At 53.3% G+C, this 26,556-nt stretch overlaps 1 protein-coding gene across 1 annotated transcript; it reads left to right on the top strand.

Annotated features, from left to right (window-relative positions):
• Positions 1-1,918: 1,918 nt before the first annotated feature.
• On the top strand, positions 1,919-25,800 carry taf6l (TAF6-like RNA polymerase II, p300/CBP-associated factor (PCAF)-associated factor). Its single transcript, XM_072567625.1, is given in 11 exon segments — positions 1,919-3,167; positions 3,300-3,386; positions 4,664-4,814; positions 4,908-4,958; positions 6,145-6,239; positions 6,726-6,800; positions 10,947-11,167; positions 13,752-13,760; positions 13,762-13,876; positions 22,751-22,883; positions 23,986-25,800. Coding segments are annotated over 11 exon segments (1,863 nt in total). The 5' UTR covers positions 1,919-3,020; the 3' UTR covers positions 24,765-25,800.
• The last annotated feature ends 756 nt before the right edge of the window (positions 25,801-26,556 follow it).

Raw genomic sequence — 26,556 nt, 5'->3', positions numbered from 1 at the left:
AGTGTAGCTGCACACAGCAATGACTTTGTTAACATATAACCTGAAGAGAGATTGGAAATGGGCGCTGCTTAAAGTTCTGTCAATGATGTGATTGTTTGTTTCAGTCTCCAGGTTAATCCACTTGCCTTCCTTTGGGTAGGAGTTCAAACCAAGATTAGAGTGGTGCTGGAAAAGCACAACAGCACAAAAGCATCCGAGGAGCAGGAAATTGACGCTCCAGGCAAAAGCCCTTCATCAGGCCTCATTCCTGATGAAGGGCTTTTTCCCAAAACGTTGATTCTCCTGCTCCTCGGATGCTGCCTGACCTGCTATGCTTTTCCAGCACCACTCTAATCTTGACAATACAGGAAGTGCAAGAGGGAACTTAAAAAGCCAAAAAAAAAGGCAACATGAGAAAGGATTCACCTGTTCGCAAATCCTAAGATATCTTGTAAATACTTTTAAAGGGAAGAGGTAAAACCAGGGAAAGAGTTGGGTCCATTAGGGAATAAGGGGACAACCTGTGTGTGAACCTGCAGAATATCGGAAGGGTTTTCTGGAAAGGAGGATGTGGGTTCAGAATTCAGGAAAAAGGGACAGTGAGGAACTTGCACATGGATTTTAGCAAATCGTTTGACAAGGTTTGACATGGGAGACGGATTGAGATTAAAGAACATAGAATTGAGGGAAACTTGGTGAGATGGATCAGAAACTGGCTTATAATGGGACACAAAGGGTGGTGGGAGAAGGATGTTTGAGTGACTGGAAGCCTATGTCCAGCAGTGTACCATAGGGATCAGTACTCGGACCCTTGATGAAGGAGCAGCGCTCCGACAGCTAGTGCTTCTAATTAAACCTATTGGACTATAACCTGGTGTTGTGTAATTTTTAACTGGGACCCTTATTGTTTGTTATATAAGTGAAAATGTTGGAGGAGGGGGGAGCATTCAGCAAAGTTAGAGATGACACCAAGATTGGTTGGATGGTTAATAGGGAAGAAGAGAGTTGTAAGTTACAGGAAGATATGGGTTGATCAGATAGGCAGAGCAGTGGCAGATGGTAGTTACCCCTGAGAAGTGCGAGATGATGCACTTTGGAAGAAGATACAAGGTGAGGGAAGACTTAATGAATGGCAGGACATTGGGTAGCTCGGAGGAACAGAGGGAATCTCTGGGTAATTATTCCCAGATCCCTGAGGTCAGCAGAGCATAGGAGTAGGATAGTTAAGAAGGCACATGGGAAACTTGTTTTTATCAGTCATGGCATAGAGTATAAGAGCTAGGAGGTAATATTGGCGTTGTATTGACTGTTAGGCTGCAATTTAAAGTACTGTATACAATTCTGGTCACCTCACTGCAGGAAGGATATGATAGCACTAGAGGGGGTTTACCAGGATGTTGCCTGGGATGGAGAAATTGAGCTAAAAATTGAGACTTAGATTGGGATGTGGGGGTGCGATTGGGATGAGAGGGAATGGGGATGTGGGGAGGAGGTGATGGGCTTGTGAGAGAAGGTGACAATTGGGATGGAGAAGATGATGGGGAGGCAGGGGGATGATGGGGGAGGGAGGGATCAATTGGGATGGGGGGGGGGGAGATGATGGTGGGCGTGGGCATTTGGGTTGAGGAGGGAGGGTGATGATTGAACCAGTTCTGCTGGTTGGTGGCTGGGACCCAATATATGTTAACTCTGCTTTCTCTCCACAGGTGCTGCCAGACCTGCTGAGTTTTTCCAGCAATTTCTGCTTTGTGTCTGATTTTCAGCATCCACAGTTCGTTCAGTTTTTTTTTTGTTTAACAAGCAAACTGAGGGAGCTGTGGTCCCCCAGGTCCTGATGGGATTTCACCCCCAGGATGTGAAAATAGCTGGTTTAATGACACAGTAAAGGTGTTGGTGGACATTTTCCAAAGTTTCCTGTATTCTGGGTAGGGAGAGGGAGGCAGACTATGAGCTTGACTGTGAGGGTGGTATTAGAATCGAATGTGGAACTCTGGTGTCTCAGACTTTGCTGGAGCCAGGGTCAGGGAGTATTTGCAAAGCCAGAGTGGAGAGACATTTTTTTTGTTGTTGAAGGGGAATGGAAAGCTACTGGCGACAGACGGGAATCTGAAACAAAGAACAGCCAGGATTTTATTGAATGGCGGAACAGGGGAACCTCCGACACAAGACCATCCAGATCCCTGTATCTTTTAAAGCTGGAGGTGGGGCCCACCTACCAGTGCGGGGGCCGCCGCCCCTTTTAAATCTTCGGTCACGTGGTGGCGACGGCGGCGCCCCGCCCACTCCGCGGAAAGATTCTGATTGGTCAGTGATGTGACCCCGGAAGTAGTTCTGTTGCTCTCACTGGAGATGCAGAGCTGGTTAATGAAGTGATGCCTAGTTAGTACCAGTTAGTGAGGTGTTATCACTGGTTAGGGAAGAGATAATTAGTTAGTGAGGTATCACTAGTTAGGGAAGTTAGTATTAGTTAGTGAGGTGTTATCATTGGTTATGGAAGTTAGTATTAGTTAATGAGGTGTTATCACTGGTTAAGGAAGTTAGCGTTAGTTAGTGAGGTGTTAACACTGGTTAATGAGAGATAATTAGTCAATGAGGTGTTATCACTGGTTAAGGAAGAGATAATTAGTGAGGTGTTATCATTGGTTATGGAAGTTAGTATTAGTTAATGAGGTGTTATCACTGGTTAAGGAAGAGATAATTAGTTAATGAGGTGTTATCACTGGTTAGGGAAGTTAGCATTAGTTATCACAAAGGGGATATCCAGCTAATGAGAGAATATGCAGTTAGTGATGGAGTAGGGGGACTGGTGACTAGTTAGAGCAATGTTGGTTATTACTAGTAGGCAACTAGCCAGTGAAGGATTATGTAGGTAGTTAGTGAGGAATCTACAACTTGTTATTGAAGGGTTGGTTGGTTGTTGATAATCACGTTATGAGGGATCCTGATTAGTCAGGGCCTGGTTACTGGGAAGTGAGAGACATTACCACAGGTTGTGCTGCTAGTTAGTGGAGGGAGAGAGTGTGGGCCGAGACCAAGCCGCTATGTCTGAGCGTGATGAGAGGCGGTACGTGGAGCTGAGTAAGGAGTCAGTTAAACTGATGGGTGAGAGTGTGGGGCTGGAGCTGGGTGATGAGGTCAGTGCTCTGCTGGCTGAGGACGTGTGTTACCGACTACGAGAGACTGCCCAGGTAAGAGAGAGAGTCACTGACTGAGAGGGGGGTTGGACCGAGAGACCACAAGGTCCTCAGGATACAGCTGGTGTTGTGAGGCGTCTGAACCAGCATCTTGTCAGCAGAACACTCTGTCATTGGCTCTTTCAGAACAGCACCCAGTTCATGAGGCATGCCAAGCGAAGGCGCCTGACCGTGGAGGACTTCAACCGGGCGCTGCGATGGGCCAATGTGGAGGTAGGTGTGGGGGGACCAGGGTGTTTCAGGGAACATGGGGAAGTTGGGGGTGCACAATGCAGAACTCCCTCAGCACTGACCCTCCGACAGTGCCCTCTCCCTCAGCGCTGACCCTCCGACAGTGTGGCACTCCCTCAGCGCTGACCCTCCGACAGTGCGGCACTCCCTCAGCGCTGACCCTCCGACAGTGCGGCGCTCCCTCAGCGCTGACCCTCCGACAGTGCGGCGCTCCCCTCAGCGCTGACACTCCGACAGTGCAGAACTCCCCTCAGCGCTGACCCTCCGACAGTGCAGAACTCCCCTCAGCGCTGACCCTCCGACAGTGCAGAACTCCCCTCAGCGCTGACCCTCCGACAGTGCAGAACTCCCCTCAGCGCTGATCCTCCGACAGTGCGGCGCTCCCTCAGCGCTGATCCTCCGACAGTGCGGCGCTCCCTCAGCGCTGATCCTCCGACAGTGCGGCGCTCCCTCAGCGCTGATCCTCCGACAGTGCGGCGCTCCCTCAGCGCTGACCCCCCGACAGTGCGGCGCTCCCTCAGCGCTGACCCCCCGACAGTGCGGCGCTCCCTCAGCGCTGACCCCCCGACAGTGCGGCGCTCCCTCAGCGCTGACCCCCCGACAGTGCGGCGCTCCCTCAGCGCTGACCCCCCGACAGTGCGGCGCTCCCTCAGCGCTGACCCCCCGACAGTGCGGCGCTCCCTCAGCGCTGACCCCCCGACAGTGCGGCGCTCCCTCAGCGCTGACCCCCCGACAGTGCGGCGCTCCCTCAGCGCTGACCCCCCGACAGTGCGGCGCTCCCTCAGCGCTGACCCCCCGACAGTGCGGCGCTCCCTCAGCGCTGACCCCCCGACAGTGCGGCGCTCCCTCAGCGCTGACCCCCCGACAGTGCGGCGCTCCCTCAGCGCTGACCCCCCGACAGTGCGGCGCTCCCTCAGCGCTGACCCCCCGACAGTGCGGCGCTCCCTCAGCGCTGACCCCCCGACAGTGCGGCGCTCCCTCAGCGCTGACCCTCCGACAGTGCGGCGCTCCCTCAGCGCCGACCCTGGTCGTGTCAGTCTGGGTTATGAATTCCAGTCCCTGGTGTGCGGATCAAATCCGAGTCTTTGTTCCCTTGTCAGTGAGATTGGGTGGAACTGCAATGATCGTGCTTAGGGATTGCAGTGATGCCTAAGGTGGTAGTTGTGACACTGTATGGTGGTGGATGGACTGTGAGCTGAGCCTTCTGGCTGTAAATTGGGAGACCTGCTGCAGCCTGGATCTCTGCTTGTGTGTTACAGCCTGTGTGTGGCTACGGAGCCCCAGACGTACTCCCGTTTCGCTCGGTGAAGGACGGAGAACTCTTTGTTATGGAGGATCGTGAGGTCAACCTGGTGGAGCTAGCCCTGGCAACCAACATCCCCAAGGGCTGTGGTCAAACTGTGGTGCGAGGTAGGAGGACCGAGGGAGAAGGATTGAGTTTGTGAGCAGTCGGTCTGTACTGGTTACTCCCTAACGCCTCTTCCTTTCTCTTTGCTTCTCTAGTTCAGGTCTCCTATTTAGAGAATAAAGCAAATGAAGAGTCTCAGGGAGCGGGTGAGTATTCCTCCCAATCACATCCCCACGGCTACAAACAGGTACCATTCAGCCCATCGACTGGCAGCATGGCTGGTCACCAGAGGGCTGCTCACAATAAGGAGGAGCACCTGAGGCTGGTGGGGAGAGGGGAGCGGGGAGCGGGGGTGTAGACGAGGGGAAAGTTTTATTGAAGGCAGTGAGTTGTTGTGGGGGCACAGCAACTAACTGGTGGGACCTTCACTGTTTGCAGATGGCACAAAGATAGATTGTATGGCAGGTCGTGTTGAGGAACCAGGGAGGCTGCTTGGACATGCAAGAAAAGTGGGCAAAGAAGTGGCAGATGGAATACAGTGGGGGAAAGTGTGAGGTTATGCACTTTGGTAGGAAGAATAGAGGTGTAGACTATATTCTAAATGGGGAAAGGCTTTGGAAATCCAAACCACAAATGGACTTGGGAGTCCTAGTTCAGGATTGTCTAAAGTTAACATACAGGTTCAGCTGGGGGGTTAGGAAGTCAAATGTGACATTAACATTCTTTTCAAGAGGGCTAGAATACAGAGCAAGGATGTACTGCTGATGGCTGTGTAAAGCTGTGGTCAGACTGTATTTGGAAATATTGAGAGCAGTTTCGGGCCACGTATCTGAGGAAGATGTGCTGGCATTGAAGGGTATAGCGAGAGGAGGCTTACAGGAGTGATCCTGGGTTGAAGAGTTTGTTCTGTGAGAAATAGTTAAGGACTCTGGGGCTGTACTTGGGGTAGAAGAAGGGGAGGGAATCCTGATTAAAACGTCCAGAATACTGAGAGAGTTGAGAAGATGTTTCCATCAGTAGGAGAGACTAGGACCTAGGGCACAGCCTCAGGGTGAAAGGACAACCCTTTCGAACTGAGCTGAAGGAGGGATTTCTTCAGCCAGAGGCTGGGGACTCTGTGCAGCTCATTATCACAGAGGGCTATGGAGGTCAAGTCATTGAGTGTACTTAAGACAGAGATAGATAGGGTCTTGATTGGTAAAGGGAGGGGGCGGTCAAAGGCGGGAGAATGGAGTTGAGAAACAGGACAGCCACCATCAAATGGTAGAGTAGACTGAATGGGCCGAATGGTCTAGCTCTGCTGCTATAGCTGCTGGGGTGGCTTTCAAAGAGCAGACAGGAATGAAGCTGTCTGCCTGGTGATACTGAAGCCTGTCTTTTCTTGGCCCCCAGTTCCTGTGGCCGTCTCCAGTCTCTCTGATGATCTCTTGAAATATTACCAACAGATTACCCGAGCAGTGCTGGGGGATGATCAGCAACTCATAAAGGTCAGAGGTTACAGTCACCATTTATACAATAGGCTTCGCTCCATACCTAACCCCGTGCTGTCCCTGTCCCTGGGAGTGTTGGATGGAGGGGGGGGAGTGTAGAGGGAGCTTTACTCTGTATCTAACCCCGTACTGTCCCTGTCCTGGGAGTGTTTGATGGGGGGGGAGTGTAGAGGGAGCTTTACTCTGTATCTAACCCCGTGCTGTCCCTGTCCCTGGGAGTGTTTGATGGGGGGGACAGTGTAGAGGGAGCTTTACTCTGTATCTACCCTCGTGCTGTCCCTGTCCTGGGAGTGTTTGATGGGGGGACAGTGTAGAGGGAGCTTTACTCTGTATCTAACCCCGTGCTGTCCCTGTTCTGGGAGTGTTTGATGGGGGGGGGGACAGTGTAGGGGGAGCTTTACTCTAATCCTGTACCCCTGCCTTGCTGCTGACTGGATTGGGATGGTGTTGATCAGTTTTTCTCACTGTCTCGTTCTGTCACAGGTCGCTCTCCAGGACCTTCAGTCCAATTCGAAGATTGCTGCTCTGCTTCCTTACTTTGTCCATGTGGTCAGTGGGGTAGGTACAGCTCTGGCCCACAATCCCTGCACTCCAGACAGGTACCTCATCTCTATCATACTGCATTACCCCACACCTTCCATTCAGTACAACACTGCTATCCGCCATGTTCCCTTAGCTCTGGCTGCCTGACAGCACCCACCCCCACTGACCCTCCGACAGTGCCCACTCCCCCAGCGCTGACCCTCCGTCAGTGCCCACTCCCTCAGCGCTGACCCTCCGTCAGTGCCCACTCCCTCAGTGCTGACCCTCCGACAGTGCCCACTCCCTCAGCACTGACCCTCCGACAGTGCCCACTCCCACAGCGCTGACCCTCCGACAGTGCGGCCCTCCTTCAGCGCTGACCCTCCGACAGTGCCCGCTTTCTCAGCACTGACCCTCAGACAGTGCCCGCTCCCTCAGCGCTGACCCTCATGTAGTGCCCGCTTTCTCAGCACTGACCCTCAGACAGTGCCCACTCCCTCGGCACTGACCCTCTGACGGTGCCCACTCCCTCAGGACTGACCCTCCGACAGTGCGGCCCTCCTTCAGCGCTGACCCCCATACAGTGCCTCCTCCCTCAGCACTGACCCTCCGACAGCGTCCCCTCCCTCTGCACTGACCCTCCCGCGACATCGCTGCGAATGAGGAAGGAGAGAAACTCATAGGCACTCGACTCCTTGGAAAACATGGAGAATTGAACTCCGCGCAAAACCAGGCCAATCCCCCAGTTGAGTCTTTCCTCCCTCTCTCTAAGATGATGATCTGTTTACAGCACCCTCCCAGCTTGACTCAGGTTTGTCGAGAAACACTCTCTCGACTATAATACCATAACCCATTGACCCCACCTTCTCTGCTTCTGCAGGACTGAGTTGCACACGTTCTCCTCTCCCAGAGAAACACGTTCTCTTTGGTGCTGCAAAAGCACAGCAGGTCAGGCAGCATCTGCGGAACAGGCAAATCAACTGTGCTTTTCCAGCCCCACTCTAACCTGGACTCTGATCTCCAGCATCTGCAGTCTTTACTTTTGCCAAGTTCTCTTTAGTATCCATCTAAAATGACAACTGCTCAGATACTGAAGCAGTTCACGTCCAAATGCAGCAAGACCTGGACGTGATCTGACAACTGGTGATTAATATTCACACCACACAAATGCCAGGTAATGACCATCCCCAATAAGAGACAATCTAACCATTGCCCCTTGACATACAATGGTGTTCCCATCCCCAAACCCCCCCCCCCCCCCCCCCAACAACTACATCCTGGGGGTTACCATTGGCCAGAAACTGAGCTGGGACTCACCACATAAATCCAGTGGCTACAAGAGCAGGTCAGAGGCTGGGAATCCTGCAGCGAGTAACTCCCCTCCTGACTCCCCCCAAAGCCCTGTCCCACCATATACAAGGCACAAGGCAGGAAGGTGAGGGAACACTCCCCACTTGCCCCTGGATGGGGGCAGCTCCAACAACACTCAAGAAGCTCGACACCATCCAGGGACAAAGCAGCCCCCGCTGGATTGGCCCCACACCCACACACACCCCCTCCCTCCCTCCCCCCCCTCCCTCCACCGACGCTCAGTAACAGCAGTGTGTACCAGCTACAAGATACACTGCAGAAACTCCCCAAAGATCCTCAGGCAGCACCTTCCAAACCCACGGCCACTTCCATCCAGAAGGACAAGGGGCAGCAGATACATGGGAACACCACCCTCTGCAAGTTCCCCTCCGAGCCCCTCACCATCCCGACTTGGAAATATCTCACCGTTCCCTCAGTCTGGCTGGGTCAGAATCCTGGGATTCCCTCCCTTAGGGACACTGTGGGTCTACCCACAGCACATGGACTGCAGGGGGTCAAGAAGGCAGCTCACCCCCACCTTCCCAAGGGGGGCAACTAGGGACGGGGGAGTAAATATTAGTCCAGCCAGTGACATCCACTCTTCTTGAACCAGTTACAATAAAGATTACATCTAAATTTTTCTAAAGCCTGGTGGACACAGTACAAAGTGTCCAACCGTTCCTCATAATTGTAACCCCCTGTCCCTCCCAGCAATCAGTCAAGTGGACCATCTCTGAACTATTTTCCAGTGCAATTACATCCTTAAACAGGGAGACAAATCTGTACACAGTGCTCCAGATGTGGTCTCACCAATGCTGTGTCCACCCTATTTTCATATTCCTATTCCCCTTGTTCCATTTACCTTCAGAATCACTTGCTGCATCTGTGTACTAACCTTCTGATTCACCAGATCCATCTGCAGCCCTTGGCCTGCAGTTTGTCTCCATTGACATCATCTGCTGCTTACAGTCAGACAGCACGGAAACACACCCTTCGGCCCAACCAGTCCATGCTGACCCTAACCCCAAACTAAACTAGTCCCAGCTGCCTGCTCCTGGCCCATATCCCTCCAATCCTTTCCTATCCAGGTCCTTATCCAAATGTACCCACACCCACCACTCCCTCAGGAAGTTCATTCCACACACGAACCACCCTCTGTGTTTAAAAAAAAAGTCCCTCATATCCTTTTTAAATCTCTCCCCTCTCACCTTAAAAATGTGCCCCCTAGCCTTGAAATCCCCCATCCAAGGGAACAGACTCCTACCATTCACCTTATCTATACCCCTCATGATTTTATAATCCTTTTTCTAAAGCCTGGTGGACACAGTACAAAGTGTCCAACCGTTTCTCATAATTGTAACCCCCTCAACCTCCTACGCTTTAGGGAAAAAAAATCCCAGTCTATCCACCCTCTCCATGTAGCCGGATATGGAGGGTTTCAGCTATATCCTGGGAAATCTCTTGTGAACCCTCTCCAGTTTAATAATATCCTTCCGATAACAGGGAGACCAGAACTGGGCACAGTATTCCATAAGAGGTCTTCCTAATGTCCTGTACAACCTCAACATGACTTCCCAACTCCTATACTCAAAGGTCTGAGCAATGAAGACAAGCTCATTAAACAGCTTCTTAACCCCCCTGTTCTATATGTGATTTAAACTTCAAAGAATTATGTCCCAGTGCCCCTAGGTCTCTCTGTTCTACAACACTACTCAAGGCCTTACCATTAATACCTCCCATTTATCCAAATTAAACTCCATCTGCCACTGCTCAGTCCATTGACTCAATTGATCAAAATCTCTTCGTAATTGTAGATAACCTTCTTCACTGTTCACTATACCACCAAAGTTGGTGTCATCTGCACAATTACTAACCATGCTTCTATGTTCTCATCTCAATCATTTACATAACTGACAAACAGTAGTGGACCCAGCACCAATCCCTGTGGAACATCGCTGGTCACAGGCCTCCAGTCTGAAGAACAACCCTCCACCATTACTCTCTGTCTCCTGCTGTCAGGCCAATTTTGTATCCAATTGGAAAGTTTGCCCTGAATCCCATGGGATCTAACTTTATTTATTGGTCTACCACACAGAACCTTGTCAAAGGTTTTACTAAAGTCCAAATAAACAACGTCTATTATTATGTCCTCATCTATCTTCTTGGTTCCTTCATTAAAAAAACCTCAGTCAGGTTTGTGAGACACCATTTCCCTTGCACAAAACCAGGATGATTATCCCTCATCACCCCTCGCTTCTCCATATGCATGTAAATCCTATTTTACAGAAACCCTTCCAACAATTTCAGGAGCTGCTATGGGATCCACGCTTCTCTCCATCCACCATTTCAGAATCGCCAGCATTTACTCTCTTCTTTCTGCTGAAAATGGACAAGTTCACTTTTCCACACATTTTCCACTTAGCCTCTCAACATCCTTTTGCAATGACTTTAATCTCCTTCGGGTGCCTCACTTACGTTGCTATCTCTGTGCCAGCAGCAGATGTACCATCCAAACCACTGAGCTCCTAACATTGCCCTCAGAGCGGGTTCCATCCAGAACCTGCCCACTTTATGCCCACTGTCTGCTTCCTATGATCCAGACAATCCTCTCTGCCTGTGATTTGCTTACCCCCCGGCAGCATGGGCTGCTATATTTAGTGGGGTAACCTTTGTAGCACCTTGTCAAATGGGAGTCTCCACACAGCACATCCACTAGATCCTTACACAGCACATGTTGCTCAGTCCAAAAAGATCTTACCTTTTACAAACACCAATGCTGACCCTGCCCTCGTGACAGACACCTGCTTAATTTCCGTCTCTCTCTCTGGACAGGTTAAGTCGGTCAGTCATGACCTGGACCAGCTGAACCGCCTTCTCCACATAGTGAAGAGTTTAATCGGTAATCCCTACCTCTACCTGGGGAACTACATCAGGAGCCTGGTCTCCAGTGTCATGTACTGTATTCTGGAGCCTCTTGCAGCCTCGATCAACCCACTGAACGATCACTGGACCCTAAGGGATTATGCAGCATTGCTCCTGACACACATCTTCAGGTCAGAAGCTGCTTTCCAATCTAATGTTTCTCTGACTTTCAGGCTGCGTATTAAAGACCCAGATCACAGTTTTATAAAATCACAAGACAGGAAGAGGCCACTGACTTGGTACTGTGCTTGGTAACTCCGAGTGTGGGACACGGGGACCGGGGACTGTGTGTACGGTAACTCCGAGTGTGGGACACGGGGACTGTGTGTACGGTAACTCCGAGTGTGGGACACGGGGACTGTGTGTACGGTAACTCCGAGTGTGGGACACGGAGACCGGGGACTGTGTGTACGGTAACTCCGAGTGTGGGACACAGGGACTGTGTGTACGGTGACTCCGAGTGTGGGACACGGGGACTGTGTGTACGGTAACTCCGAGTGTGGGACACGGGGACTGTGTGTACGGTAACTCCGAGTGTGGGACACGGGGACACGGGGACTGTGTGTACGGTAACTCCGAGTGTGGGACACGGGGACTGTGTGTACGGTAACTCCGAGTGTGGGACACGGGAACTGTGTGTACGGTAACTCCGAGTGTGGGACACGGAGACTGTGTGTACGGTAACTCCGAGTGTGGGACACGGGGACTGTGTGTACGGTAACTCCGAGTGTGGGACACGGGGACACGGGGACTGTGTGTACGGTAACTCCGAGTGTGGGACACGGGGACTGTGTGTACGGTAACTCCGACTGTGGGACACGGGGACCGGGGACTGTGTGTACGGTAACTCCGAGTGTGGGACACGGGGACTGTGTGTACGGTAACTCCGAGTGTGGGACACGGGGACAGTGTGTACGGTAACTCCGAGTGTGGGACACGGGGACCGGGGACTGTGTGTACGGTAACTCCGAGTGTGGGACACGGGGACACGGGGACTGTGTGTACGGTAACTCCGAGTGTGGGACACGGGGACTGTGTGTACGGTAACTCCGAGTGGGGGACACGGGGACTGTGTGTACGGTAACTCCGAGTGTGGGACACGGGGACCGGGGACTGTGTGTACGGTAACTCCGAGTGTGGGACACGGGGACTGTGTGTACGGTAACTCCGAGTGTGGGACACGGAGACTGTGTGTACGGTAACTCCGAGTGTGGGACACGGAGACTGTGTGTACGGTAACTCCGAGTGTGGGACACGGGGACTGTGTGTACGGTAACTCCGAGTGTGGGACACGGGGACTGTGTGTACGGTAACTCCGAGTGTGGGACCGGGGACAGTGTGTACGGTAACTCCGAGTGAGGGACACGGGGACTGTGTGTACGGTAACTCCGAGTGAGGGACACGGGGACTGTGTGTACGGTAACTCCGAGTGTGGGACACGGGGACTGTGTGTACGGTAACTCCGAGTGTGGGACACGGGGACACGGGGACTGTGTGTACGGTAACTCCGAGTGTGGGACACGGGGACCGGGGACTGTGTGTACGGTAACTCCGAGTGTGGGACACGGGGACAGTGTGTACGGTAACTCCGAGTGTGGGACACGGGGACTGTGTGTACGGTAACTCCGAGTGTGGGACACGGGGACACGGGGACTGTGTGTACGGTAACTCCGTGTGTGGGACATGGGGACTGTGTGTACGGTAACTCCGAGTGTGGGACACGGGGACACGGGGACTGTGTGTACGGTAACTCCGAGTGTGGGACACGGGGACTGTGTGTACGGTAACTCCGAGTGTGGGACACGGGGACAGTGTGTACGGTAACTCCGACTGTGGGACACGGGGACTGTGTGTACGGTAACTCCGAGTGTGGGACACGGGGACACGGGGACTGTGTGTACGGTAACACCGAGTGTGGGACACGGGGACCGGGGACTATGTGCACGGTAACACCGAGTGTGGGACACGGGGACCGGGGACTGTGTGTACAGTAACTCCGAGTGTGGGACACGGGGACAGTGTGTACGGTGACTCCGAGTGTGGGACACGGGGACAGTGTGTACGGTGACTCCGAGTGTGGGACACGGGGACAGTGTGTACGGTAACTCCGAGTGTGGGACACGGGGACTGTGTGTACGGTAACTCCGAGTGTGGGACACGGGGACTGTGTGTACGGTAACTCCGAGTGTGGGACACGGGGACTGTGTGTACGGTAACTCCGAGTGTGGGACACGGGGCCCGGGGACTATGTGCACGGTAACACCGAGTGTGGGACACGGGGACCGGGGACTGTGTGTACGGTAACTCCGAGTGTGGGACACGGGGACCGGGGACTGTGTGTACGGTAATTCCGAGTGTGGGACACGGGGACTGTGTGTACGGTAACTCCGAGTGGGGGACACGGGGACTGTGTGTACGGTAACTCCGAGTGTGGGACGCGGGGACTGTGTGTACGGTAACTCCGAGTGTGGGACACGGGGACCGGGGACTGTGTGTACGGTAACTCCGAGTGTGGGACACGGGGACCGGGGACTGTGTGTACGGTAACTCCGAGTGTGGGACACAGGGACTGTGTGTACGGTAACTCCGAGTGTGGGACACGGGGACTGTGTGTACGGTAACTCCGAGTGTGGGACATTTACACTGGCCTAGTGAATGCTGTCTGAGTTGCCGGGATTCTGTCGGTTTGATGTTGAGCTGTTGTTTTACCAATAGGTGTCATGGTGAGTAACCTGTACCACCAGATCCTGCTGACCCTGCAGAAGGTGCTGATTGATCCTGTCCGACCGCTCTGCTCCCACTATGGAGCCTTGGTGGGTTTACACGCTCTGGGCTGGAAGGTGAGGGGCTGCTAGTGAGGGTCCCACCCAACACCCAGTAAAACTCCCTCGACACTGTCCCCCACCCAACACCCAGTAAAACTCCCTCTACACTGTCCCCCACCCAACACCCAGTAAAACTCCCTGTACACTGCCCCCACCCAACACCCAGTAAAACTCACTGTACACTGTCCCCCACCCAACACCCAGTAAAACTCACTGTACACTGTCCCCCATCCAACACCCAGTAAAACTCACTGTACACTGTCCCCCATCCAACACCCAGTAAAACTCACTGTACACTGTCCCCCATCCAACACCCAGTAAAACTCACTGTACACTGTCCCCCACCCAACACCCAGTAAAACTCCCTCGACACTGTCCCCCACCCAACACCCAGTAAAACTCCCTCTACACTGTCCCCCACCCAACACCCAGTAAAACACACTGTACACTGTCCCCCACCCAACACCCAGTAAAACTCCCTCGACACTGTCCCCCACCCAACACCCAGTAAAACTCCCTCTACACTGTCCCCCACCCAACACCCAGTAAAACACACTGTACACTGTCCCCCACCCAACACCCAGTAAAACACACTGTACACTGTCCCCCACCCAACACCCAGTAAAACTCACTGTACACTGTCCCCCATCCAACACCCAGTAAAACTCACTGTACACTGTCCCCCATCCAACACCCAGTAAAACTCCCTCTACACTGTCCCCCACCCAACACCCAGTAAAGCTCACTGTACACTGTCCCCCATCCAACACCCAGTAAAACTCCCTCTACACTGTCCCCCACCCAACACCCAGTAAAACTCCCTCTACACTGTCCCCCACCCAACACCCAGTAAAACACACTGTACACTGTCCCCCACCCAACACCCAGTAAAACACACTGTACACTGTCCCCTATCCAACACCCAGTAAAACTCCCTCGACACTGTCCCCCACCCAACACCCAGTAAAACTCACTGTACACTGTCCCCCACCCAACACCCAGTAAAACTCCCTCGACACTGTCCCCCACCCAACACCCAGTAAAACACACTGTACACTGTCCCCCACCCAACACCCAGTAAAACTCCCTGTACACTGTCCCCCACCCAACACCCAGTAAAACTCCCTCTACACTGTCCCCCACCCAACACCCAGTAAAACACACTGTACACTGTCCCCCACCCAACACCCAGTAAAACTCACTGTACACTGTCCCCCACCCAACACCCAGTAAAACTCACTGTACACTGTCCCCCATCCATCACCCAGTAAAACTCACTGTACACTGTCCCCCACCCAACACCCAGTAAAACTCACTGTACACTGTCCCCCATCCAACACCCAGTAAAACTCACTGTACACTGTCCATCATCCAACACCCAGTAAAACTCACTGTACACTGTCCCCCATCCAACACCCAGTAAAACTCACTGTACACTGTCCCCCACCCAACACCCAGTAAAACTCACTGTACACTGTCCCCCATCCAACACCCAGTAAAACTCACTGTACACTGTCCCCCATCCAACACCCAGTAAAACTCACTGTACACTGTCCATCACCCAACACCCAGTAAAACTCACTGTACACTGTCCCCCATCCAACACCCAGTAAAACTCCCTGTACACTGTCCCCCATCCAACACCCAGTAAAACTCACTGTACACTGTCCCCCACCCAACACCCAGTAAAACTCACTGTACACTGTCCATCATCCAACACCCAGTAAAACTCACTGTACACTGTCCCCCACCCAACACCCAGTAAAACTCCCTGTACACTGTCCCCCACCCAACACCCAGTAAAACTCCCTGTACACTGTCCCCCACCCAACACCCAGTAAAACTCACTGTACACTGTCCCCCACCCAACACCCAGTAAAACTCACTGTACACTGTCCCCCATCCAACACCCAGTAAAACTCACTGTACACTGTCCCCCATCCCACACCCAGTAAAACTCCCTGTACACTGTCCCCCACCCAACACCCAGTAAAACTCCCTGTACACTGTGTCCCACCCAACACCCAGTAAAACTCCCTGTACACTGTCCCCCACCCAACACCCAGTAAAACTCCCTGTACACTGTCCCCATCCAATACCCAGTAAAACTCACTGTACACTGTCCCCCACCCAACACCCAGTAAAACTCACTGTACACTGTCCATCACCCAACACCCAGTAAAACTCCCTGTACACTGTCCCCCACCCAACAGCCAGTAAAACTCACTGTACACTGTCCCCCATCCAACACCCAGTAAAACTCCCTGTACACTGTCCATCACCCAACACCCAGTAAAACTCACTGTACACTGTCCCCCATCCAACACCCAGTAAAACTCACTGTACACTGTCCCCCATCCAACACCCAGTAAAACTCACTGTACACTGTCCATCACCCAACACCCAGTAAAACTCACTGTACACTGTCCCCCATCCAACACCCAGTAAAACTCCCTGTACACTGTCCCCCATCCAACACCCAGTAAAACTCACTGTACACTGTCCCCCACCCAACACCCAGTAAAACTCACTGTACACTGTCCATCATCCAACACCCAGTAAAACTCACTGTACACTGTCCCCCACCCAACACCCAGTAAAACTCCCTGTACACTGTCCCCCACCCAACACCCAGTAAAACTCCCTGTACACTGTCCCCCACCCAACACCCAGTAAAACTCACTGTACACTGTCCCCCATCCATCACCCAGTAAAACTCACTGTACACTGTCCCCCACCCAACACCCAGTAAAACTCACTGTACACTGTCCCCCATCCAACACCCAGTAAAACTCACTGTACACTGTCCCCCATCCCACACCCAGTAAAACTCACTGTACACTGTCCCCCACCCAACACCCAGTAAAACTCCCTGTACACTGTGTCCCACCCAACACCCAGTAAAACTCCCTGTACACTGTCCCCCACCCAACACCCAGTAAAACTCCCTGTACACTGTCCCCATCCAATACCCAGTAAAACTCACTGTACACTGTCCCCCACCCAACACCCAGTAAAACTCACTGTACACTGTCCATCACCCAACACCCAGTAAAACTCCCTGTACACTGTCCCCCACCCAACAGCCAGTAAAACTCACTGTACACTGTCCCCCATCCAACACCCAGTAAAACTCCCTGTACACTGTCCATCACCCAACACCCAGTAAAACTCACTGTACACTGTCCCCCATCCAACACCCAGTAAAACTCACTGTACACTGTCCCCCATCCAACACCCAGTAAAACTCACTGTACACTGTCCCCCATCCAACACCCAGTAAAACTCCCTGTACACTGTCCCCCATCCAACACCCAGTAAAACTCACTGTACACTGTCCCCCATCCAACACCCAGTAAAACTCACTGTACACTGTCCCCCACCCAACACCCAGTAAAACTCACTGTACAATGTCCATCATCCAACACCCAGTAAAACTCACTGTACACTGTCCCCCACCCAACACCCAGTAAAACTCACTGTACACTGTCCCCACCCAACACCCAGTAAAACTCACGGTACACTGTCCCCCACCCAACACCCAGTAAAACTCACTGTACACTGTCCATCATCCAACACCCAGTAAAACTCGCTGTACACTGTCCCCCACCCAACACCCAGTAAAACTCACTGTACACTGTCCCCCATCCAACACCCAGTAAAACTCACTGTACACTGTCCATCACCCAACACCCAGTAAAACTCACTGTACACTGTCCCCCACCCAACACCCAGTAAAACTCACTGGACACTGTCCCCCACCCAACACCCAGTAAAACTCACTGGACACTGTCCCCCACCCAACACCCAGTAAAACTCACTGTACACTGTCCCCCACCCAACACCCAGTAAAACTCACTGTACACTGTCCCCCACCCAACACCCAGTAAAACTCACTGTACACTGTCCCCCACCCAACACCCAGTAAAACTTCCTGTACACTGTCCCCCATCCAACACCCAGTAAAACTCACTGTACACTGTCCCCCACCCAACACCCAGTAAAACTCACTGTACACTGTCCCCCATCCAACACCCAGTAAAACTCACTGGACACTGTCCCCCAACCAACACCCCGTAAAACTCACTGTACACTGTCCCCCACCCAACACCCAGTAAAACTCACTGGACACTGTCCCCCATCCAACACCCAGTAAAACTCACTGGACACTGTCCCCCATCCAACACCCAGTAAAACTCACTGTACGCTGTCCCCCATCCAACACCCAGTAAAACTCCCTGTACGCTGTCCCCCATCCAACACCCAGTAAAACTCACTGGACACTGTCCCCCATCCATCACCCAGTACAACTCCCTGTACACTGTCCCCCATCCAACACCCAGTAAAACTCACTGTACACTGTCCCCCATCCAACACCCAGTAAAACTCACTGTACACTGTCCATGACCCAACACCCAGTAAAACTCACTGTACACTGTCCATGACCCAACACCCAGTAAAACTCACTGTACACTGTCCCCCATCCAACACCCAGTAAAACTCACTGTACACTGTCCCCCATCCAACACCCAGTAAAACTCACTGTACACTGTCCCCCACCCAACACCCAGTAAAACTCACTGTACACTGTCCCCCACCCAACACCCAGTAAAACTCACTGTACACTGTCCATCACCCAACACCCAGTAAAACTCACTGTACACTGTCCCCCATCCAACACCCAGTAAAACTCACTGTACACTGTCCCCCACCCAACACCCAGTAAAACTCACTGTACACTGTCCCCCATCCAACACCCAGTAAAACACACTGTACACTGTCCCCCATCCAACACCCAGTAAAACTCACTGTACACTGTCCCCCATCCAACACCCAGTAAAACTCACTGTACACTGTCCATCACCCAACACCCAGTAAAACTCACTGTACACTGTCCCCCATCCAACACCCAGTAAAACTCCCTGTACACTGTCCCCCATCCAACACCCAGTAAAACTCACTGTACACTGTCCATGACCCAACACCCAGTAAAACTCCCTGTACACTGTCCCCCATCCAACACCCAGTAAAACTCCCTGTACACTGTCCCCCATCCAACACCCAGTAAAACTCACTGTACACTGTCCCCCATCCAACACCCAGTAAAACTCACTGTACACTGTCCCCCATCCATCACCCAGTAAAACTCACTGTACACTGTCCACCACCCAACACCCAGTAAAACTCACTGTACACTGTCCCCCACCCAACACCCAGTAAAACTCACTGTACACTGTCCCCCATCCATCACCCAGTAAAACTCACTGTACACTGTCCCCCACCCAACACCCAGTAAAACTCCCTGTACACTGTCCCCCATCCAACACCCAGTAAAACTCACTGTACACTGTCCCCCATCCAACACCCAGTAAAACTCACTGTACACTGTCCATGACCCAACACCCAGTAAAACTCACTGTACACTGTCCATGACCCAACACCCAGTAAAACTCACTGTACACTGTCCCCCATCCAACACCCAGTAAAACTCACTGTACACTGTCCCCCATCCAACACCCAGTAAAACTCACTGTACACTGTCCCCCACCCAACACCCGGTAAAACACACTGTACACTGTCCCCCATCCAACACCCTGTAAAACTCCCTGTACACTGTCCCCCACCCAACACCCAGTAAAACTCACTGTACACTGTCCCCCATCCAACACCCAGTAAAACTCCCTGTACACTGTCCATGACCCAACACCCAGTAAAACTCACTGTACACTGTCCCCCATCCAACACCCAGTAAAACTCCCTGTACACTGTCCATGACCCAACACCCAGTAAAACTCACTGTACACTGTCCCCCATCCATCACCCAGTAAAACTCACTGTACACTGTCCCCCACCCAACAGCCAGTAAAACTCCCTCGACACTGTCCCCCACCCAACACCCAGTAAAACTCACTGTACACTGTCCCCCACCCAACACCCAGTAAAACTCCCTGTACACTGTCCCCCATCCAACACCCAGTAAAACTCACTGTACACTGTCCCCCATCCAACACCCAGTAAAACTCACTGTACACTGTCCCCCATCCAACACCCAGTAAAACTCACTGTACACTGTCCATGACCCAACACCCTGTAAAACTCACTGTACACTGTCCCCCATCCAACACCCAGTAAAACTCACTGTACACTGTCCCCCATCCAACACCCAGTAAAACTCACTGTACACTGTCCATGACCCAACACCCAGTAAAACTCACTGTACACTGTCCCCCACCCAAAACCCAGTAAAACTCACTGTACACTGTCCACCACCCAACACCCGGTAAAACTCACTGTACACTGTCCTCCATCCAACACCCGGTAAAACTCCCTGTACACTGTCCCCCATCCAACACCGGTAAAACTCACTGTACACTGTCCCCCACCCAACACCCAGTAAAACTCACTGTACACTGTCCCCCACCCAACACCCAGTAAAACTCACTGTACACTGTCCCCCACCCAACACCCGGTAAAACTCACTGTACACTGTCCCCCATCCAACACCCAGTAAAACTCACTGTACACTGTCCCCCATCCAACACCCAGTAAAACTCACTGTACACTGTCCCCCATCCAACACCCAGTAAAACTCACTGTACACTGTCCCCCACCCAACACCCAGTAAAACTCACTGTACACTGTCCCTCACCCAACACCCAGTAAAACTCACTGTAAGCTGTCCCCCATCCAACACCCAGTAAAACTCACTGTACACTGTCCCCCACCCAACACCCAGTAAAACTCCCTGTACACTGTCCCCCACCCAACACCCAGTAAAACTCACTGTACACTGTCCCCCACCCAACACCCAGTAAAACTCACTGTACACTGTCCCCCATCCAACACCCAGTAAATCTCACTGTACACTGTCCCCCACCCAACACCCAGTAAAACTCCCTGTACACTGTCCCCCATCCAACACCCAGTAAAACTCACTGTACACTGTCCCCCACCCAACACCCAGTAAAACTCCCTGTACACTGTCCATGACCCAACACCCAGTAAAACTCACTGTACACTGTCCATCACCCAACACCCAGTAAAACTCACTGTACACTGTCCATCATCCAACACCCAGTAAAACTCACTGTACACTGTCCCCCATCCAACACCCAGTAAAACTCACTGTACACTGTCCCCCATTCAACACCCAGTAAAACTCCCTGTACACTGTCCATGACCCAACACCCAGTAAAACTCCCTGTACACTGTCCCCATCAAACACCCAGTAAAACTCCCTGTACACTGTCCATGACCCAACACCCAGTAAAACTCTCTGTACTCTGTCCCCATCCAACACCCAGTAAATCTCACTGTACACTGTCCCCCATCCGACACCCAGTAAAACTCACTGTACACTGTCCCCCATCCAACACCCAGTAAAACTCACTGTACACTGTCCATCACCCAACACCCAGTAAAACTCCCTGTACACTGTCCCCCATCCAACACCCAGTAAAACTCACTGTACACTGTCCCCCACCCAACACCCTGTAAAACTCACTGTACACTGTCCCCCACCCAACACCCAGTAAAACTCACTGTACACTGTCCCCCATCCAACACCCAGTAAAACTCACTGTACAGTGTCCCCCATCCAACACCCAGTAAAACTCACTGTACACTGTCCCCCATCCAACACCCAGTAAAACTCACTGTACACTGTCCCCCACCCAACACCCAGTAAAACTCACTGTACACTGTCCCCCATCCAACACCCAGTAAAACTCCCTGTACACTGTCCTTGACCCAACACCCAGTAAAACTCCCTGTACTCTGTCCCCATCCAACACCCAGTAAATCTCACTGTACACTGTCCCCCATCCGACACCCAGTAAAACTCACTGTACACTGTCCCCCATCCAACACCCAGTAAAACTCACTGTACATTGTCCCCCATCCAACACCCAGTAAAACTCACTGTACGCTGTCCCCCACCCAACACCCAGTAAAAACCCACTGTACGCTGTCCCCCACCCAACACCCAGTAAAAACCCACTGTACGCTGTCCCCCACCCAACACCCAGTAAAACTCACTGTACACTGTCCCCCATCCAATACCCAGTAAAACTCACTGTACACTGTCCCCCATCCATCACCCAGTAAAACTCACTGTACACTGTCCCCCACCCAACACCCAGTAAAACTCCCTGTACACTGTCCCCCACCCAACACCCAGTAAAACTCACTGTACACTGTCCATCACCCAACACCCAGTAAAACTCCCTGTACACTGTCCCCCATCCAACACCCAGTAAAACTCCCTGTACACTGTCCCCCATCCAACACCCAGTAAAACTCACTGTACACTGTCCCCCATCCAACACCCAGTAAAACTCACTGTACACTGTCCCCCAACCAACACCCAGTAAAACGCACTGTACACTGTCCCCCATCCAACACCCAGTATAACTCACTGTACACTGTTCCCCATCCAACACCCAGTAAAACTCACTGTACACTGTCCATCACCCAACACCCAGTAAAACAACTCTACACTGTCCCCCATCCAACACCCAGTAAAACTCACTGTACACTGTCCCCCATCCAACACCCAGTAAAACTCACTGTACACTGTCCCCCATCCAACACCCAGTAAAACTCACTGTACACTGTCCCCCATCCAACACCCAGTAAAACTCACTGTACACTGTCCCCCATCCAACACCCAGTAAAACTCACTGTACACTGTCCCCCACCCAACACCCAGTAAAACTCACTGTACACTGTCCCCCACCCAACACCCAGTAAAACTCACTGTACACTGTCCCCCACCCAACACCCACTCTCCTGCCGAAACGATGCTCTTTGTGAGCTGCCCGCTTTCCTGCACAGAGCACTGTGTGCTGTTTCTCGCTCTCTCACTCACACCCGTTGTGGTATTTCCAGGCAGTGGAACGAGTTCTGTACCCCCATCTTCACATGTACTGGCCGAACCTGCAGGCTGTCCTGGATGATAACTCGGTGTCTAATGCTCAGGTCAAAGCTGATGGCCATAAGGTCTATGGAGCCATTCTGGTAGGTTTATCAACAACTACTGTCCACTCTCTCACTCTTTCTCTCTCTCTCTCTCTCACTCTCTCTCACTCTCTCCCTCTCCCTCTCTCTCTCTCACTCTCTCCCTCTCCCCCTCTCTCTCTCACTCTCTCTCACTCTCTCTCTCTCTCTCTCTCTCACTCTCTCCCTCTCCCTCTCTCTCTCTCTGTCTCTCTCTCTCTCTCTCTCTCTCTCTCTCTCTGACCTTCCTTTCTCTATCATTATCCTGTTCACTCTCTCTCTGGAAATCTCTCTCTCTCCCTCTCTTCATTTCTCTCCCTCACAGTTTTTCTCTTTACATCTCTCTGTCTTCCTCTCTCTCTCCCTCCCTCCTTCACTTACTCTCTCCCACTTTCTCCCTCCCATTCTTTCTCTGCCTCCTGCCCTCTCCCTCCCTCCCTGTGTCTCCCCGTCCCTCCCCCTCCCTCTCCCTCCCTCCCTGTGTCTCCCCGTCCCTCTCCCTCCCTCCCTCCCTGTGTCTCTCCTCCCTCTCCCTCCCTCTCCCTCCCTCTCCCTCCCTCTCCCTCCCTCTCCCTCCCTCCCTCTCCCTCCCTCTCCCTCCCTCTCCCTCCCTCTCCCTCCCTCTCCCTCCCTCTCCCTCCCTCTCCCTCCCTCTCCCTCCCTCTCCCTCCCTCTCCCTCCCTCTCCCTCCCTCTCCCTCCCTCTCCCTCCCTCTCCCTCCCTCTCCCTCCCTCTCCCTCCCTCCCTGTGTCTCCCCGTCCCTCTCCCTCCCCCTCCCTCCCTCCCTGTGTCTCCCCGTCCCTCTCCCTCCCCCTCCCTCCCTCCCTGTGTCTCCCCGTCCCTCCTCCCTCTCCCTCTCCCCCTCCCTCTCCCCCCGTCCCTCTGTCTCCCCCCGTCCCTCTGTCTCCCCCCGTCCCTCTGTCTCCCCCCGTCCCTCTGTCTCCCCCCGTCCCTCTGTCTCCCCCCGTCCCTCTGTCTCCCCCCGTCCCTCTGTCTCCCCCCGTCCCTCTGTCTCCCCCCGTCCCTCTGTCTCCCCCCGTCCCTCTGTCTCCCCCCGTCCCCCTCCCTCCCTGTGTCTCCCCGCAACCTTCCCCCGGTAACAGATTGTAATCTGTGTCCCCAGGTAGCGGTGGAGAATCTGTTGAAGACCAAGTTACTGATGGTAGTGTCCCTGGATGGAGGCAGCATTCCAGGTTCTCCAGCCGGGAGTCCTGTTCGGGAGCCCCACACTGAGTTTGGTTTTGGCATTACCAGCCACCTGCTGCAGACTGGCACGGGCCTGAGTTACGAGTTGGTGCAGCCAGCCCCTGGCCTGGCCCAGATGTACCGGGAGCTGTACTCCTTCTTTGGGGACAGCCTGGCCACTCGCTTCGGGACAGGCTCCATGATCCCAGCTGCTGCTCTCGGCTCGGCGGGGAAGGAGCCTGTCAGTCAGCCTGCCTCAGGGGGCACTGACCTGAAGGCCCATCGGCCAGGCCTCAACGGCACTGACCAGGGCCGTAAGATGCCGCAGTTGACCATGAGTTTGGTGGACAGCCCGGTGCAGGGGGGTAGCCCAGGACCCGATCAGTCCTCGCTGCAGAGAGCTGGCCTGACACCCCGAACCAAATCCACAGGCCGCACTACCACGGAGCAAGGCCTAGTCCACCAGCGAGGGAGCCTGGGCCTCCATGATGTCTTCCAGAGGGCACCGGTGTGCCCACAGGCCGGGCCATCCACCTTCCTGATTGCTGGCAGGCAGATGGGACGGAGAGGGAAAGGCCGCGTTTTCCAAACCAGCTTCCCGGTCTATCACCGAGCCAGTCTGGCCTCAAAATACAGTCAGAGGTTACCCATGATTGGCCGCGTTAATAAACCAATCAGGAGGTGGCTGAGGGCTGACTACCCCCTGTACCTGCCCCTTTAACTGGGGGCTGACTACCCCCTGTACCTGCCCCTTTAATGGGGGGGCTGACTACCCCCCCCACCCGTATCTGCCCCTTTAATGGGGGGCTGACTACCCCCCGTACCTGCCCCTTTAATGGAGGGCTGACTACCCCCTGTACCTGCCCCTTTAACTGGGGGCTGTGTACCCCCCTGTACCTGCCCCTTTAACTGGGGGCTGACTACCCCCCCGTACCTGCCCCTTTAACTGGGGGCTGACTACCCCCTGTACCTGCCCCTTTAATTGGGGGCTGACTACCCCCTGTACCTGCTCCTTTAACTGGGGGCTGACTACCCCCTGTACCTGCCCCTTTAATTGGGGGCTGACTCCGCCCTGTACCTGCCCCTTTAATTGGGGGCTGACTCCCCCCCTGTACCTGCCCCTTTAACTGGGGGCTGTGTACCCCCATGTACCTGCCCCTTTAACTGGGGGCTGTGTACCCCCATGTACCTGCCCCTTTAACTGGGGGCTGTGTACCCCCATGTACCTGCCCCTTTAACTGGGGGCTGTGTACCCCCATGTACCTGCCCCTTTAACTGGGGGCTGTGTACCCCCATGTACCTGCCCCTTTAACTGGGGGCTGTGTACCCCCATGTACCTGTCCCTTTAACCTGAATTCTCACTCTGGCTGAAGTGACAGCTCACCTGAGGTACAGAGACGCTGAGCTGAAACCAGCACCAGTCCCCTCCCCTCCCCGGTCCCCGGTCCCCACTCCCCGGTCCCCCTCCCCGGTCCCCGGTCCCGTAAGGAGAGAGCAGCCTGAGGAGAAGCCAGCACGATGGAGATTGTACTGTTCACCTCATTGTTCAGAATCTGAGTGGAAGTGTCTGAAACCAGGATCATTTCACAAACGATGCATATTCCTCACCCTCTCTCTCCTGTAGATAATTCCTGTTCTCACCATTCACACAATAGTTTTGTTGTGTATCTGAGATGTTTGATTTTTATAAACTTTGAACAGAATGACACGTGAACTACGATGAGTTTTCTTGGATAATTAAATCTCACTTTTGTCAATGTTCCTGTGGTGTTTATGGAAACAGAACTGTACACACGCACATTAAAACATCACTCTGTTTATAGTCAAGCTGCCTTTTGGGAATATCCGCTGTGTCCCAATCCACAGGCACGGTCAGAAATGTGTTCACTCCGACAGGATGAGATTGAGCCTGGTTCAGCCATCTTATCACACAGCACTCTCACTGGGACACTGACTGGCATCTTCAGTCAGTCAAACATTACCTTGTGGTCAGGCAACACCTTGATTTTAAACTTCACATCCTCCTGATCAAATCCATGCTCACCCCCTCCCTATCTCTAACCCCCTCCCTATCTCTGTAACCCCCTCCAGCCCCTACACCCCCTCCCTATCTCTGGAACCCCCTCCAGCCCCTACACCCCCTCCCTATCTCTGTAACCCCCTCCAGCCCCTACACCCCCTCCCTATCTCTGTCTGCCCCTACACCCCCTCCCTATCACTGTAACCCCCTCCAGCCCCTACACCCCCTCCACCCCCACCCTATCTCTAACCCCCTACACCCCCTACACCCCCTTCCTATCTCTGTAACCCCCCTCCAGCTCCTACACCCCCTCCCTATCTCTGCAACCCCCTCCACCCCCTCCCTATCACTGTAACCCCCTCCAGCCCCTACACCCCCTCCCTATCTCTGCAACCCCCTCCAGCCCCTACACCCCCTCCCTATCTCTGTAACCCCCCTCCAGCCCCTACACCCCCTCCCTATCTCTGTAACCCCCTCCAGCCCCTACACCCCC

Source organism: Chiloscyllium punctatum, unplaced genomic scaffold, assembly GCF_047496795.1.
Source record: "Chiloscyllium punctatum isolate Juve2018m unplaced genomic scaffold, sChiPun1.3 scaffold_683, whole genome shotgun sequence".
Taxonomy (NCBI): domain Eukaryota; kingdom Metazoa; phylum Chordata; class Chondrichthyes; order Orectolobiformes; family Hemiscylliidae; genus Chiloscyllium; species Chiloscyllium punctatum.
This window is presented reverse-complemented; position numbering and strand designations above follow the sequence as displayed.